Consider the following 17,321-nt stretch of genomic DNA (forward strand, 5'->3'; position numbering starts at 1 on the left):
AGAGACGAGGCCCGAAGAAAAAGTTGAGCTCGGATGAAAAGTTTGAGATCATAGCAATCGCGCCCGACGGCCAACCTATTGAACCCCTCCGGACAAAGAGCGCATTTGTTGCTCAGTGCGGGATTCTGGTTAGGGACAAGATCCCGATAAGCATCCAGCAATGGTTTAAGCCGGCTACAGAAGACCCTGAGGTGTCTTATGTCAATGATATGCAGAAAAATGATCTTTGGACTGAGCTGAAGTCAAATTTCACCCTACCGCCTGAGGATAATCCAGAGAACCCAGTTAAAGAGAAATTAATCAAGTCTTTTGCTCTGAAGAGGATGGCAGAACTATTCAGGAGGTGGAAGAAAGAGTTGAATAAGTTTGTCGAAAATAATGAGACACCAGAATTCAAGGGCAAATATGAGAAGATCAGAGATCACTGGCCTGCATTTGTGGCCCACAAGACATCAAAAAAGAGTAAGAAGATGTCGGCGACAAACAAGCAAAATGCTGCGAAGAAGAAGCTTCACCATCGCACGGGGTCAGGTGGCTACCTCGTAGCCCGGCCTAAGTGGTCCAAAACTGAGAATGATCTGGTTCATAAAGGGATCGAACCAGAGACAATTAACTGGCCATACAGTTGCCGGACTTGGTTCTTCGGGGCTGGCAGAACACTGGACCCTGTAACAGGGAAGTGCATTTGGATGAACGATCAAATGGACATACCAGTCAGTAAGCTTAAGCAGTATATCGAAGCAGCGCAGGAAGGGACGTTCTTTCCAGACAGAGAGAACGATGAGCTCACAATGGCCCTCGGGAATCCTAAGCACCCTGGACGGACACGAGGCACGCCAGGCTCCATTCCGTGGAAGGTTGGGTTTCCGGACGCAGGCGGTTACAAATCCCATGAGAGGAGGAAAAAAGTGCAGCAGACCCAAATGCAGGCGCTGCAAGCAAGGGTAGACGCGATAGAGGAACGAGAAGCAAATCGCAGCAAACGTACTGCCGAAGCCTCCCCCGAAGCTACCCCGCCATCTCAGCGCAGAAGCAGCGTGGCTTCCACTGAGCTGCTTCAGCCGGAGCATGCCTTGACGGCTCCTGTCAGCTATCCCGTGGATGCTATAACAGAGTCTCAAAATTGCCACCTTATGACGCAATGGATGAATTTGAAGGTCAAGGCGGCTGTTGGCTCTGTTTATCGTACTGAACCCGGCGCAACTTTTCACTGTCGGCCGATTCCAGAAGGATATGCTAGGGTGATGGTGGATGAGATAACGGAGGGATTTGAGGACCTCCAGCTTGACCACCCTACCGGTGAAGGGGAGACTCGGCTGGGGTCTGCTCTGAAGACTCTATGCCTATGGCGGAAGGAGCTCATCAACCTTCCGAACTGGACGCCACCGCCTCGTCCTCCTCCTCCGGCGAGTCAGGGCACTCCGCCTCCACCGCCTCCTCCTCCGGCGAGTGACGATCAGGGCCCTCGGCCGGCTCCTTCTCCGGCGCGTGGCGGCACTCCGCCTGCGCCGACGCGCCCGAGCAGCCAGCCTCCTCCTTCTCCGCCTCGTCAGCAAGGGCGGAAGAGACCTGTCGCCACTCCAGCTGCTCCGGCGCGTCGTAGTCCTTCTCCTCCGCCTCTTAAGCAAGTAAAGAAGACAACCGCTACGTCTGCTCGGTCGGCGTCTAGCAGTACAACCAGAGGCGGGAGGACATACAGATTCGGTCCTTCTCTGAAGACTCCAGAGAAGTTACCATACGAGAGGACCCAGGAGGAGAACGCCGAGATCGCGCGAGAAGAAGTGAAGAAATTCTTTGAAGGGGTGAAAGCAAAGAAACATCCACCTCCGGAGGAGAAAGTAGATCGGGTGAAAGTGAAGCGCACTCTGGCTGCCCTGACAAAACCACCGAAGTCTGATCCGCCGAAAGGAAACTATGACCGCATTATTGGAAAGGAATTTGCCGAAGCGGAGCGGTCGGGAAGTACTGTCAGTGATCAAAGGCTGAAAGAACGACGAGCTGGGAAACAAATTGCCCAGCTCGGCGAACAAGCGAAGCAATCGTGCCCCCCGCTCAAGGTGCCTAGCCACAACGTTGATAATGATCCGAGGATGGTGCCCGGTTATAGCAATCTTGCAGATTACCTGCCCGACGAAGTACATTATGAACCCATGGAGGTGCAGATACAAAGATACGAGTACGGGAAGCCTCTCGTCAAAGATGAAAGATCTCTATCAACGATGATGCGAAGATTGCATGATTGGTACTTGAAAATCTGCAGAGACTCTGGGGGGAGGAGTACTTTGTATGTGAAAGTTAAAAAGGAGCATGACCTCGTTGGAATTGATCTGTTGCTTGTTCCATTTGAGGAGTTCTATCAGTTTTTCAATCAATTGGCCCTCGATAAAACAACGGTCGCTTGCTACTGTCTGTAAGTAGTACTACTTCTGTCATTAAGTTTCTCTATATAGCTTAGCTCTTTCATTGCATGTATTTATAATCATCCTCACTATATTATGCAGATTGAAGATCGCCGAATTGAAGAAAAGACAAGTCGGTTCATTAACACATATCTCATAGATGCAACTCAGGTTAAACTTCATGCCGCAGCTACCGAGGCCAGCTTGCTACGATCGTTCGTAATAAATCAAAACAAAGATATAATACTCTTTCCTTACAACTTCAGGTGAGTGTTACTGTCTTGTGCGTATTCGGTTTCCCTTATATATTAGTCAAGGTTATAGTAATGTAATTCATGAGTTATGCATGTGTGTGCAGTTTCCACTATATTCTCCTAGAGATTAAGCTTGAGCAGGGAGTAGTAACCGTTTTGGACTCTAAACGAAAAGATCCCAAGGAGTATGCGGACATGACTGAAATCCTCAAGAAGTAAGTTAAATCGATCATTATCCACCATATCAGCAACTTTGTTCATTTCCTGATATCAAGTAATTGGTTTCTTTGTCCGACAGGGTTTGGAGAAAATTCACCAAAACAGTTCTGGGACTGCCGAAGGAGCTGGAATTTAGACACCCGAAAGTAAGTACTATAGTAGCATGTTCCGCGCATCTCCTAGTGATTCAAGCGCTAGTTTCATCAATACCATTTAGCATTCTTGCTTATCAGTTTGATTGACCTCTATTTCTTGTAAAGTGGTTGTGGCAGGAACAAGGGAATGATTTCTGTGGATACTACATCTGCGAGTCCATCCGCCACACGACCTGTGAGCGGGGCGGGTACTCTAACGAACAATATGAAGTACGTAAATAACAACATTCACAATTTTATTTTATTACCATCATTTGTGTTGAGTTTCATTCATTTATATATATATATATATATATGTATTGACCCCCTTCTTCAAATTAGATGTTTCGGAAGCGGGATGAACTCCTAGCACCAGCTCGCATGCGAGCAATTCAAGAGGAATTGGCGGCATTCTTTCTTGACCATGTGATCCCTGAAGACGGAGAATTCTATGTGGACCCTGAGTCCGTATGATTATATTTGTAAGAGATAATTATTGTATATATGTAGCCGGTAGTGTCAGATAGATATACGAGAACTTGTTGTTCGACCAATCTCTCGGAGAAGGAGAGGTGGTCGATATCACTTCTCTCTGTATATATGCATATATGTTCATGACGATCTTCTGTTTCCTTCGTTTTCTTACTAGCTAGCTAGCGTGTCTAGTCCTCTCTATATACGTATGTATAGTACGTAGCGTCGACCAAGCACGGACATAACAGAGGACACTTCTCTCTATTAATTATAACTAGTTAACACAATATATGAAACACCTAAATTAACCCCCCAAAACCCCCAACCCCCCCCCCCCCCTTCAAAAACAAAAATCCCAGCCACAGAAGTGCTGATGCGTGAATGCCTATTGGTCCCGGTTGGTGCCTCTTGACTGGGCTCTGCGCACTGGATTGAATCGGGACTAAAGGGGGGAGGTATTAGTACCGACACTTTAGTCCCGGTTCCGGAACCGGGACTAAAGGCCCTTACGAACCGGGACTATAGGCCCTTTTTCTACCAGTGTACCTGTGGCCGCGTACGTGAGAGCGGAGCGGTGGAGCGAGAGATGGAGATGTCCGAAGATGCTCGCGGGCCGGGCCCGAGAGCTGAAGGATGATGTGGCCAACACATACAGATAATGTCGAGGTTCAAGGTGCCACGACCGGGCGCGAACCAACGGCACCGAATACAATACCCCGCCGCCCGGTGGTGATGACTGGTGATGCGTCGTGTGCGGCTCGGGTGACCCGGGCGGCGGCCACGGACGCCAACCCCCGCCGACCGGTGCACGCACGTCCCTCTCCGTCGGAGCGACCCGGCGCGCCGGTGGGGCGGTCGGTGTGCTACCTGGCGCGTCGCCGTCCCCGGGTCCTTTTCCGTTTCCGCGACGTGCAGTGGTTGGCTCGGCTGGCTCGCACGCTTTGCACCGTACGAACGTCCCGTGCATGCCCGGGAGAGACCTGACCAGCCATCAGCCATGGCCCATGCAGATGGCGGCTCTGTTACATACATCAGCTGCGTGATGGCCACGAGCACCTGCTGTCAGGTATGTCACGTTTCGTTCCGAATCATGCACTGTGCACTACTGTATATCACCTGCGCTGCGGTCTGCAGGCCCCTTTCGGTTACGGGAGTGCTTCACTTCAGCCAGCTGTAGTTCCTGACGCCGCATGTACTACTAGACTAGATGCGCGCGCACTGCTCCTACGCTAGCTTCACGCCACGGCTGCCTGTATATACCGACACCGACACCAGGATGGACGCACCTGACGCGATACACATCATCGATCATGGCAAAGCGAGCGCGCTTGACCGCTCCGGGTATAATTTGATTTTCTCGGGAAGCGCGCGCGGGAGCCGACGACCACCGACGAAACGCCGGAACACCTCCGCTTCTTTTCTTCCACGCGGACATCATCATCATCATCGGTCCACAGCGCAAATCTCGATTGCTAATGGCCAATGGAGGCCGATGTCCACGGGGATCCGTTTCAAAGTACTTCCTCCGATTCTTTTTAGTTCGCATATACAATTTGACTGAAGTCAAGCCTCATAAAGTTTGACCAGCTTTATAGAAAAAAGTACCCCCTCCTTCAACCTATACAGGGCCTAATGCTTTTTTCAAGGCTGCCTTTGACTATTGACAAAATTAATAGTATATGACATGCATAATGTGAAAATTATATCATTGAAACCTCCTTTCACATATGAATTTGATGATATGCTTTGCGTAAGTTGCATGTCATATATTATTGCTCTAACATTTGGTCAAAGTTAACCTCGAAAAACGCATTAGGCCCTATATAGATGGAAGGAGGGAGTACCAACATTCACAAATCTGAAATCAATATCAATAGATGTGTCATGACTTAAAATTTCATATTGTATAACTTTAGCATGGCAGATGTTGATATTTTTTCATATAAATACGGTCAAACCTTGTGAAGTTTGACTTCAGAGAATTCTAATATGCAGAGTAAAAAGGACCGGAGGCAGTATAATTTTCTACACCTCGATTTTTTTTATTTTTTACGAACATACATACACATGTATACTAGTATGTACACGCATAAAATTTCATAATTCACATGCGGCCTAAAAAAGACAAATGTGTATTTCTAAAATGGGCTAACTTTTCTTTTTGTTAGGCCAGAATTTTGTCTTTTTTGTACAGCATACAAACCACAATATTTTCAAACGATTTTTTACACGTTCGTGCGGGAAACACATAAGTTTCCATGAATTTGATTACTTTTATATGAGTTTTTTCTATAGAAAAACAGGCCCATGAAGTATGACCTCCAAAAATTCTCGATAACGATTACTCCAGTAGCTCCGGTTGAAGACTACTCCTTTTACGAATCACACATCTATCTATAAATACAATATGCTCCCTCATTTTTATTTTTAAGGCATCACAATCTTCTTAATTTTTAAGACTTCATAATCAATTGAGGTTTTCAATTCGGATTTGGGTCACCTAGTTGGACTGGGTCAACAATTTGTCAAAGACCTCTCCAACTAAATTTTGTTTGAATTCACTATGCTCCCTATTTTGAAACTCTCCCGTTTGATTGAAGTGTTTGATTTTGGAGTTGGTTCACGATTTTGACCGAATCAATGATTTTTCAAACCAATCGGCTGCAACCAGCATACAAAAACATATCAATCCCGCCCACCCTCTCACTTACTATAATAAAGAAGTGTCAACATGTGATACTGCAGCACCAAATATAGTACATGCATCTATCGATGTAGAAAATTTCTACACATACACATAAGCATGGGTTGATTAGCAGATAGCACTGAATGATACCGCAGAAGGCCCACCAAAACACATCACTATAAAATAAAAAGAATACACACAACCCCCCCCCCCCCCACCCACCCACACACACACACATAATCGTCAAACCAAGTACCCTCTCATTTTCAAAATATAAGGTGTATTAGTTTTTTGAAAAGTGAATTTTTTTAACTTTGACCAAGTTCAGTGTCAAAAATATCGACATCCACGATCTAAAATAAATAAAATATTAAAAATCATTTCAAGACGAGTCTGATGATGCCGATATGATATTATGTATATTGAATTATTGATATGTTTTTCTATAAATTTGGTCAAAATTAAAACGGTTTGACTTATCTAAAACTAATACACTTCATATTTTGAAACAGAGGGAGTAAAAAAGTTATGAAAACCCAACAACACCAACAGCGCCGCAAAGCGCATCCAACACTTCTAGCATGTACATGAGTGGCCATCCTTTGCCTCAGTCGATCAACGACCGTCTCTCTCCGCCGCAATAAAACAAGCCAAAGAGTGTCATGCACGGGGACACAATTCACATAAAAACAGTTTGATGGCGTGTTGTCAACGGGGCTTTCTCAACCTATGGGAGCAAAAACAGAGAAAGCATGCATGGCAGAGAAAAGGAGCTACAGTACAGCAAGGTTCGAGGCTTGAGTTTGCACGATCTTGACGCGCCTTGGGTCTTCGTATCCAGGTGATGTAAGGTTGGCGAAGGTCTTTTGGAGTCTTTAGTTTCCTGTTAGTTGCTAGTCCCTTTGAACTAAAACCACGACAGGTAATTTGAAACGGAGGGAGTATATAGTAGCGTTCTAAAAGAGCAGTGAGAAAACAGGCAGCTGGTGCACGCTTCACCTTTTGAGTTCCATCCAGCGTGAGATTCGCTCGTTGGATCGACGGCCAAGGACAGGAATGGGGCTAGGATAGGGATATGATATGGTTAGTTGCGAGACAGGATATCGCTTTCAGGCAGGGTAGGGCCGGGGGAGACGAACATATTCGGGGCATCGTATCTATCGTCTTGATCCATCCGCAGGTACCGTGGAGCGTCCATGGACGGGGCGCGATTGTGCGATCGATGCGAGCTCGAACGAACGGATACATCATACGTACGTGCATGCACGTGACATGGCTCCCCTCCCCTCCCCTCCCCTGGTCGAACAGGAGGTCGTACTGCACATACTTTGTGCGAACGATGGAGGTGATTAGATGGACGGATTCCTCCTGACGTACGTGCGTCCGTGTGCTCGCTCGCTCGCCTGTCCGTGGGCGAATAGCCGAATACTTGGGAGTGACAGCGAACGCGCATGCTCGGGCCGAAAGCCGATCGATGTGGCCAAGACGTGTTCGAGCACGCATTTTCTCCCGGTGGAGGCAGCAAAGAGGTCGGATGAATTCAAAGGCAGGCAGGCGCGGCAACGCATGGCATGCGGCCTCGCTTCACCTTTTCATTTCCAACATAGTAATATCTCTGGTGGACGGAAGAAAAGCGAGGCCTCGCCGTAGGTTATTAGGTTCGTCGTCCTGCCTGCTCGTGTGCCATGAACGGGCGTGTTTGCTTCAGCTCTCTTCTCCGGAACCTACTCCTCGATCGTGTGCGACCCAATGACGAAGATGCGTCGGGATTGAGGGAGATGGCGTACGTGTGCGGCCTGAGCGACCCGGGCGGCGGCGGCTAGTACGCAGACGCGGGGATCGCGGGGGCACTTGGCGCGCGCCCATGGATCCGGACGTCGCCCAGGTCCTTTTTCCGTTTCGGTTCCTGTGACGCGCAGCAGCGCGGCGGTTGGCTTGGCTGCTTCTATCCATAGCGGTTCGCGCGCTCTGCGCCATACGTACGTCTCGTGGCCGGGAGAGACGGACCCTGACCACGACCAGCGTGGCCTCCAGCCCCTGCCACGCGCTGCCTGGGAAGCCATGTCCATGTGTGCACGTTTCTTTCGAATATGCGTTCCGCTCGCGGCTCACGGTCACGGGACGACGCGTGTGCGTGCGCGCTCCAGCCAGCTGTGTTCCTGAATCCTGACGGCGCGTGGCACGCACGTTATCAACTCCGCGTCACTGCTCCTACGCTTCACGGCTGTCTGACACCGCGATGCACGCAGGCGGCCCAGGGCATTCTGCAGATGGCCACGTAGGCCATAATGGCATGGCATGGCACCGCGTGGGGGCGGCCATGCAGGGAGCAGGAGCGTATCCGCGGGCAGGGCAGGATGGATACTCTCTCTACGTAGGAGTACTACGTACGTCCATGGATCGAGTCGAGTCGAGTCGAGCCGGTTGGCTCGATCGCTTGATCGGCTTTGCCACTAGTTTAATGCCGCCCGGGGAAGCGCGCGGGAGACGACGACCGGCGAAACACCGGGTCACCACCCACCCGTTCGGCCCTCCTTCCAGAGGGAGAGAGAGACATCATCATCATTCTCTCCATCGATGTGGCCCGGCGCAAACCACCCCCCACAAAAAACAAAAACTCCACAGCGCAATTCTCGATAAGCATTATCATTACCCCTCCTCCCGCTCCTCCTACTTCCGTGGTGATAGTTGAGCTTGGGTAGATGAATAATACAGTACAGTATTCCCCACGCGAATCACACATGTGGTATGTGCATGGCCGTCCTTTACTCTCCACCATAACAAATAATCTTTTAAACAAAATAAATTAAAGATACGTGACAAGATGTACCACCACCACCACAAACGGATGGGTATGTGAACGAATCCTAGCCACGCATGAAGGAGTAGATACAAATTGTCGCTCCATATACAACTACTCTACATGTGAAAGAGAAAACTTGTACGCTACTGTACCGCCCGCCTGCCAGTGTGAATTTGAATTGTGGAGGGATTTCAATGCCGAGGTGGCAGGCATTGAGGGAGAGGGAAACGGATTGTGCCCCGAAAGATCCCCCCTCTCTCTCTCCCGGCCGGCCCTCGCTCGGACAGCCAGAGCTGACTTTTGCTCCCCTTTCCTCTCCCCTCCCTTGCTCCCTCCCCAGCCTCATGTTCTTCTCCCCCTTCTTCCTGTAGCTTCCATCCCACCCCCCGCCCCAATTCGACCCTCCCCTCCCCTCCCGCCCCCCGCCTAAAAATCCAGTCTTGCTTGGGGCCCGTCCCTTCCGGCAAGCGGAGATCCTCCCGGGGAGGGGATCCCCACTCGTCGAGACCCGGCGCGGCGGCCTCTCCTGTACGGGCCACGCGTTTTCCCTGGTTCCGGCGAGGGAGGGGAGGAGAGGGGGGAGCGCGCCTGGATGAGCTGCTTCTCCTGCTTCGGCCCGGCCCTCGAGGCGGAGGGCGGCAAGCCGGGGCCCGACGCCAAGGACCCCCGCGCCAAGGACGGCGCCGCGCCGGATCGCGCCGGATCAGGTGCGCCCGCTGGATCTTGCAATTGCGAATCCCTCCCCACCTCTTCCTTTAGCTTTAGCCTTCGCTTCGCCGTGTTGCTTACCGCGGGCGCCGGCGGCGTGGTGTTGTTTAGTGTTACCATGCTTTCTTCTCCTGCTTGCTTACTTATTGAGTGCTCCTATTTGCTGAGCTGCGATCTCGGCAGTAGGACTGACTGTGTGTGCGCCTTGTGAGCAAGAGATGGGAATGCACAGGCTGCTGCTAGGATTGTTTTTACCTCTGGTTTAGTTATGAGAGAGCGTTGAATTGGAAGCTGAGTAATCCTTGCTTCTGGCAATACTAAAACCAGGAGAGCAGGCAGCAGGCTGTCTATGCATGGGTACCAAGCGATGGGTATTTTGTTACCATGCCTTGAAACCCAGACCCCTCTATAATAGTACAAGGGAGGATACAGTATGACATAGGAGCGGAGAGGATACATACACATGATGTGGCTGTCATTTCAACAATCCTTTTTACATACAGTACTTATGTTTGAGGCAGTGTATTTGTCCAGCTAGGCCACTAACTCGTCGTGGCGATTCACAATCTATCTGCCATTCCTCTCCTTCGGGGTTTGCCGGTTTGGCAGCATAAAGCGCCAGCCAATTGTAGCGTACAAAAGATTGGTACTAAGAGGACCCTGCCTATTATGGTGTACAAAAGACTGGCAGAGGATCCTTTCTTCTCATGAAACTGAGTGATGGAGGAATTGTAGGAAATACTTTCAATATTTACATCATTGTGGTAATGCTTCCGGTGTTACTTCAGAAACTGAATGCCGAATTTTTCTCTAGCTAACGGTTGTTTCAAACAAGTTGAGTATTAATTCCAAGCCTTCTACTTAAATGTGGCTGTTCACTAGCTCCCAGGGGAGGAATATGATTTTGTTGTTGTTGTTGTTGTTGTGTGGTTAAGACAAATGGTTAAAAATAGGTGTTTCCTTCAAGCTGAAGTCCTTCTAGAGTAGTAGCAAAGTTTCCTTCATCTAATACCACTCAACTTCTTTTAATGTTTCTACTCTCTGCTGGCAGAATGTTAGTGCTCTAAGAGTGAACCACTTTTTTTTTTTTCTGTTAAATCATTTAATTTAACTGATTGTACTGAAACTGACTGCTAACTCTGAACCATTTTCTGCTCAGATAAATTGAGGCTGCAGGGTGGATCAGACCCTAAGAATAATCATCTAACCATCCCTCGGGATGGGAGCAGCCAAAACATTGCTGCGCAGATTTTCACTTTTCGTGAGCTTGCTGCTGCCACTAAGAACTTCAGAGAAGATTGCATGTTGGGCGAGGGAGGTTTCGGACGTGTATATAAAGGTCGCCTAGAGAGTGGGCAGGTCAGTATACTATACACTGAGATCTTCCTGAATAGTCCCTCTGTAAACTAATATAAGAGTGTTTAGATAACTAAAATAGTGATCTAAATGCTCTTATATTAGTTTACGGAGGGAGTACACTCTAACTTGTAGATTTTGAGCGATTCAGCTGAAATATTCACCTCTTATGCGAAATGTTGGTAGAGTTTCTATGTTTATTTTGATTGGGTTAGTCCTGGACACTAACAAACTGATTGTACTTCTCAGGCTGTTGCTGTGAAGCAACTTGATCGTAACGGGCTCCAAGGAAATAGAGAATTCCTTGTTGAGGTCCTCATGCTCAGTCTCTTGCATCACACTAACCTTGTCAATCTAATTGGTTATTGTGCTGATGGTGACCAACGCCTCCTTGTTTATGAGTTTATGCCACTGGGCTCATTAGAAGATCACTTGCATGGTTCGTTTATCTTCTCTTTGCGATGTCGTCTTTAAAAATTCCATGTGTGCTTATAGCAGTATATACTAAGTAATATTTTTATTATTACATATGTACTCAGCATGACTGCTTCATGAATCCTTTAAAAATCAATGGCATCTTTAGTTGAAGGCTAAAGTATTATTTTCTAATATATGTAGATGTGCCACCTGAGAAGGAACCTCTTGACTGGAACACACGGATGAAGATAGCTGCAGGTGCAGCCAAGGGCTTAGAGCATCTTCATGACAAGGCCAGCCCTCCTGTTATTTACCGGGATTTCAAATCGTCAAACATTCTTCTTGGTGAAGGGTTTCACCCAAAGCTGTCTGACTTTGGCCTTGCAAAACTCGGTCCAGTTGGTGACAACACTCATGTTTCAACACGTGTGATGGGAACTTATGGCTACTGTGCCCCAGAATATGCTATGACTGGGCAGCTCACAGTGAAATCGGATGTCTATAGCTTTGGCGTTGTTTTCCTTGAACTGATTACAGGGCGCAAAGCAATCGACAACACCAAACCCCAGGGGGAGCAAAACCTGGTGGCATGGGTATGCTTTTATACTATAGCTATTTCAGCTGGCCAGGGTTTGCAAGTAGCCCCTGGTTTCACTTCAGCATTCTTAGTGAAACACCATCCTGCCAGCTATGCCATTGACTGAAAATGTTCTTTTCTGTTACTTTGCTAAAATTACCGTCTGTAACCAGTTGCCACTGCAGTTTATTAGAAAAAGACAACTTCTGCTCATTTTGACTTTGGATAATTAATACAGCTTGTCTGATCTGCAGGCTCGCCCACTCTTCAAGGATCGCAGGAAGTTTCCTAAGATGGCTGACCCAATGCTTCAAGGCCGGTTCCCTATGAGGGGTCTGTATCAGGCTTTAGCTGTTGCTGCCATGTGTTTGCAAGAGCAAGCCGCAACCCGTCCTCATATAGGAGATGTTGTCACTGCTCTCTCATATCTAGCTTCTCAGACATATGATCCAAATGCCCCAACTCAACATACTCGGAGCAATTCATCAACCCCTAGGGCCAGAAATGTTGGTGGGCGGAACAGCGAACAGCGCAACGGCCGCTCACCAAATCATCTTTCTCCCAGGACATCAAAGCACGGAGGGGAGGTCAGCCGGACTAGTTCTACTGGTGGTGATTCTGGCCGTAGGTCAGGATTGGATGAAATGGACATGGCAGGATCACAGGCAGGCAGTCCAGCTCAGACAGGAAGGAAGAGAGAAACCCCAAGGATTGCTGACAGGCAGCGCGCCATTGCAGATGCTAAAATATGGGGGGAGAACTCCAGGGAGCGGAAGCGACCGAATGGCAGCTTTGATAGTACAAATGAGTAAACTGGACAGTTCTCTTTCACGACGTCACTCTAGCAGGGGGTCGACGAGTTTGCTCATCAGCACCAGACGGGCCAAGTTTAGGAACACGGTCATTGTTCCAGCACTGTCCCGTTGTCTGTGAATAAAGGCTTTTCTTGCCATCAGCACTGCCTCACGGTTGCTTTATCTGTAAGTCGTTGCAGTTGACATGCCTTCTCCGGGCGGCGTCCATTCCTTGCGAATGTGATTGTGTCATGTACCCATGTCCTTTAGAGCTCAGGAGCCTACAAGATGCAGCTGGAAATGTAGGAAAGGGAACGGGAAGACTGTCGAAGCCGCAGAGCTGCGTGTGTCGGGCCCTTCCTTTCTTTTTCTGCAGTTACACGATGTCGACGAGTACGCTCTGCTGCACCTGTGTTCTGGAACTGATTGCGCAACCGTGCCAGGCAGTTTCTTCTGATGGATGAGATTTCAGGTTTGGTTGGGGGATAGGATAGAGATTACCCATGTTTCGTACAGCTGCTATTATTTTTGTGTCGAGTCGCGGGATCGGTCATTTATTTGTATTAGCTTCGACGTACTTCTGCTTGTATCGTAGTGCGAACATGGTTTAGCATGCAGCAAAAGTATCAGGTTATTCAGAATTTCAGCACCCATACATTATTGTTCTCCTTTTGTTCCTGGAAACCATGTTGTTCATGTATATACTGCTATTTTTGTCAGTCACGCGCCCATCTTGCAAATCAGCTCAAAACATTTTCAAATTGATTGTGGGAGCGATGAACATGGAAGAAAACTTAGTCAGGTGTGACATGTGAGCAAAGAGAAGAGAAGTATTTTGTACTGGAAAATGCTTCACATTACCAAGCAAACATTTACAGCAAGCATCTTCCTGTCGAGCGTGGTGGTGTTATCCCCTCTCTGGATGCAGAAACAATGAAGCAGAGTGGGGAAGGACATGTTGCGTGCGTGGTGCTACTATGATGACACAGAACTTCTTTACAGTTTCACTGGGCGCTGTGTCTTCTTCGCTCGTTGGACAGACCAGACTGCTGCTGCTGCTTCGACAAGACGACGTTTCCATGGAGGTCCATCTTGTACCGCAGTTCGGCATAGTCCATGACAATCCTGCAGCTGCTCCAGGCCTCCGCGTGCATGCTCACGCCCAGGTAGGTTATGTGGTCCTGAATGCTGTTACCGCTCACAGACCTGAGAAGGCGGCGAACAATGTTAACCAAGAGTGGGTACCATGCGGCACGGCAGTGGCACAATTCACGGGAGATGGTGGTAGGGGGTGAGAGGAAGGGACCTGCTGCATGCCGGGTCTTCGCCGGAGTCGTCGCAGATCTGCTCAACCGTGTATACCAGACTCCCGAGCCCGACATCATGGACCCATACCTGAAGGAAGGACAGGAACACCGTCACATTATGCAGTGGAGCTGATGGGATGGGTATACATTGAAAGGTTTCTTTGGTTCCCAGGTAGAAACAATATGGCACAAAGCACAAACTACACAGGACTAAATGAATTTTTCAAGGCACTATATGCATTTAGCGAGTATAAACAGGTGTAATAGGTGTCAGCACAAGCGTGCCACAGAGTGGAGCATACCTCTCTTGGAAAGTGATGGTAGGTCTTCTGAGGGAAGAACGAGAAGTATGGTGGCAGATGAGGGACGATATCATTTGCATTAGTAACTCGAATCGCGTGAGGCAAGTATCTCTTGAAGTAAGAAGCAAAAGCAGCATTGCCGACACGAGGTTGCCCAAATGTCATCAGCTTCACATCATCCAACCCGTAGTTCACCTAAAAAGAAACACACAGTTCCCGTTAGCTGTGCAGGTTAAACCATCAGGAAAGAAAGAAGCGGCAAATAACTAACTGCTCAGACATGTAGAAGTACGCATAGTCCGAAAACAACCATTAGGTAAAGTATGTGGTAAAAGATCCATATAACTCACAACGAGAAAAATTAGCAGATTGAGTTAGGGAAAACTATTTTCTATGCAACATAATGTAGTAGAGGAAGATCAATTTTAATGTATTTAAGAGAAAGCAGAGAGTACTCACAACAAGATCAAGTGCACAAAATGAAGCCATAGCTGCCCCCATTGAATGCCCAGTGACCATAATTGGAACATCTCCATGCAATTTCTGAGTCTTTTGAATACCGCTGACGATTCCATCGCGTATGGTTGTGTTATGATAAGCAGAGTAAAATCCTCGGTGTACCTACAGGAATCAAGCATTACTACGGATTTTGGTTAACTGCATTAACTATATGCTTTAGCTATGCTCACCATTGCTTCAGGCATGCCAGGGTAATCAAGATCAAGTTGTTTCCATAACAAGTCCTCTATCCAGTTCTGGATGCTGATAAATTGGAAGATGAATACAGTTGAGGGGTTATAAAGTATTTTGACACACTTTTAAATGACTATTGCATGCAATAGATAAAAATATGCAAACTAAGGAAACATGTCAAGGATTTATAATTCTATAAGTACACAAGAATGAATTCAAAATACGTAAATCAGCGACAAAACATTCTGAATCAAAACATAAATTACAATTTTATTACAACCAAACAAAATGAGGTGTGGGGTAATTACCTGTTCTCTTGAGTTCCTCTAAACACAACGACGACAGCATTAATATCACTGGCAAAACCAACATATGCCTGCTTGTTCATCGTGAAAAAAGGGATCGACCTAGGCACTTAGCAGGCGGAAGAAAACATAGAGATAAACACACTGAAGGCAAGTAGGGACGAACCTCTAAGCAGTTCTCCACATCTACGATGATGTCCATCATCTCAAACCCCTGGGTCATTCAACAAGTTTACTTCATCATCCATACCATACGAGTGTTGTATGAAGTTGGGATGGTCGTTTTTATGTGACAGCAAACAGAAAAGCACACGCGTGGTAAGAAGCCTTACCTCGATCAGGTCACCGCATCTATCACATGTCCAGGTGAACAATTGTGTCAAATCAGCAGTATATATCTGCAAGACATCACCAAACTTAACTCCAAATTTGCGGAGATAAATGGTAGAAACTTAAGTAACAGAGTATACTTTTGAGGAGTTTTCCAAGGTACCAGAAAGAATTTGACAAACTAATACTGAATGTTGAAAAAAAATACTCAGAATAACTATGATAAGAAAAGGCAAATGAACTTACGGCAGCAGCATATTCCACTAGTGTCTTGGCAAGGGTTGAGTTGTATATGGTAGTGGATGGCTGCTGTATAACCGTAGGTACTGAACCACAAAATAAAGCATCAATGTGAAGAGCAACATGGATAACGCAGGATACATGGAGAACAGTACAACTTGTAAAATCAAAGTTGATAAGTATACATGCTATATAACTCAGAATCAAATGTACATAGTATCGTCGTAACAGCCTTTTTTGTTCTGTTTGACGGAAACTGAAATTTACTGTTACTTTTTGAAGTTAGAGCTGAACCGTCTTGTAGGAAGAGAAAAAGAAAAAAACAGAGTTGATTCTGAATCTGAGCATGGTGCACCAACTAGACACATTTCCAGGCAGGCATTTCGAATCTGAATGCACCAGTGATAGTACATGTCTTTTCCTTTTCTTTTGCTGATATGGTCATCTTGAAGTGCACACTTCTAGTTACAATTTGCTGCTGTTGCTGAAACCAACTTGATAAGCATCTCGACACATATTAGTTGCAGTTTTCGACACATTTCCCGTTTGGAAGCAAAGCAAACCGAACCAATCAAGCACAACATGGAGCTCCAAGTAGGAACAGGACCGACTCTAACATAACAAATTGCAGGCAAGCAAAAGAGTGGGGCTAAGATAATCATTCACCTCTCCCGGAGCAAACCACGAGCAAGCACGACGCCAGTAGAGCCGCCTTGAGCAACCCGCGGCGCTCCATGCCCTGCAACCCCAGGCAGAGAATCAGAACAAACTCCAGCGAAAATCCCGCCAATCTTAGCGCACAGGAGCCGGGGAATCGCCTTACCGGAGGCCCGAATCTGCCGGCGATCCACCCGCGAAACCCCGCGCCGCGCGATAGCCGGACGGACCGGTGGAGCTGGGGGAGCGCCGGAAGCTAGCTGCGCGCGGCGACCGGGAGGCGAATCCGACGGAGCTCGCGCCGGAATTTTATTGCCTTACTGGTGCAAACAAAGTAGAAAATCGAGCCGTGGAAGCTACTGGGTAGACGTGGAAGGGGACAAATAAATTAGGATCCTTAATAATTTAAATTACGGGAGCGAAGGGAAGGGGGAAGAAGGGGATTTCGTTAGCGAGAGAGTGTGTTTATATAGCGGAGGAGTACGATTGTTTGTACGAACACACCGGTGGTTTTTGTGAAAAGACGCGGCTGCCCCTGAGGCTTATCTGGAGTCAAGATCGCCGGTTTCGGGTGGAGATCAGATCAGATCAGAGAGGAGGCGGGACGCTGTCTGACCGGGTCGGCTGTGTGGTGGGGCCTTTAAATCATTTTTAGAGTTCTGTATT

At 47.7% G+C, this 17,321-nt stretch overlaps 2 protein-coding genes across 2 annotated transcripts; one reads left to right on the forward strand and one right to left on the reverse strand.

Moving 5' to 3' along the window:
* Positions 1 to 9,216: 9,216 nt before the first annotated feature.
* On the forward strand, positions 9,217 to 13,540 carry LOC125545924 (receptor-like cytoplasmic kinase 185). Its single transcript, XM_048709980.2, has 5 exons — positions 9,217 to 9,676; positions 10,837 to 11,036; positions 11,283 to 11,472; positions 11,652 to 12,043; positions 12,282 to 13,540. Exons 1-5 carry the CDS (start codon positions 9,562 to 9,564, stop codon positions 12,837 to 12,839), a joined length of 1,455 nt encoding a protein of 484 aa, XP_048565937.2. The 5' UTR covers positions 9,217 to 9,561; the 3' UTR covers positions 12,840 to 13,540.
* Positions 13,541 to 13,633: 93 nt separating this feature from the next.
* On the reverse strand, positions 13,634 to 17,104 carry LOC125545925 (putative feruloyl esterase A). The gene is made up of 11 exons (XM_048709981.2): positions 16,822 to 17,104; positions 16,665 to 16,737; positions 16,005 to 16,084; positions 15,761 to 15,826; positions 15,595 to 15,642; positions 15,432 to 15,499; positions 15,120 to 15,192; positions 14,890 to 15,051; positions 14,431 to 14,625; positions 14,128 to 14,216; positions 13,634 to 14,027 (listed from the first exon to the last, which is right to left on the reverse strand). The coding sequence occupies exons 2-11, from the start codon at positions 16,732 to 16,734 to the stop codon at positions 13,826 to 13,828; spliced, it is 1,053 nt and encodes a 350-aa protein (XP_048565938.2). The 5' UTR covers positions 16,735 to 16,737; positions 16,822 to 17,104; the 3' UTR covers positions 13,634 to 13,825.
* Between the last annotated feature and the right edge of the window lie 217 nt (positions 17,105 to 17,321).

The sequence above is a fragment of the Triticum urartu genome, chromosome 3A (genome assembly GCF_056163025.1).
Source record: "Triticum urartu cultivar PI428250 chromosome 3A, HENAU_Tu73, whole genome shotgun sequence".
NCBI lineage: Eukaryota > Viridiplantae > Streptophyta > Magnoliopsida > Poales > Poaceae > Triticum > Triticum urartu.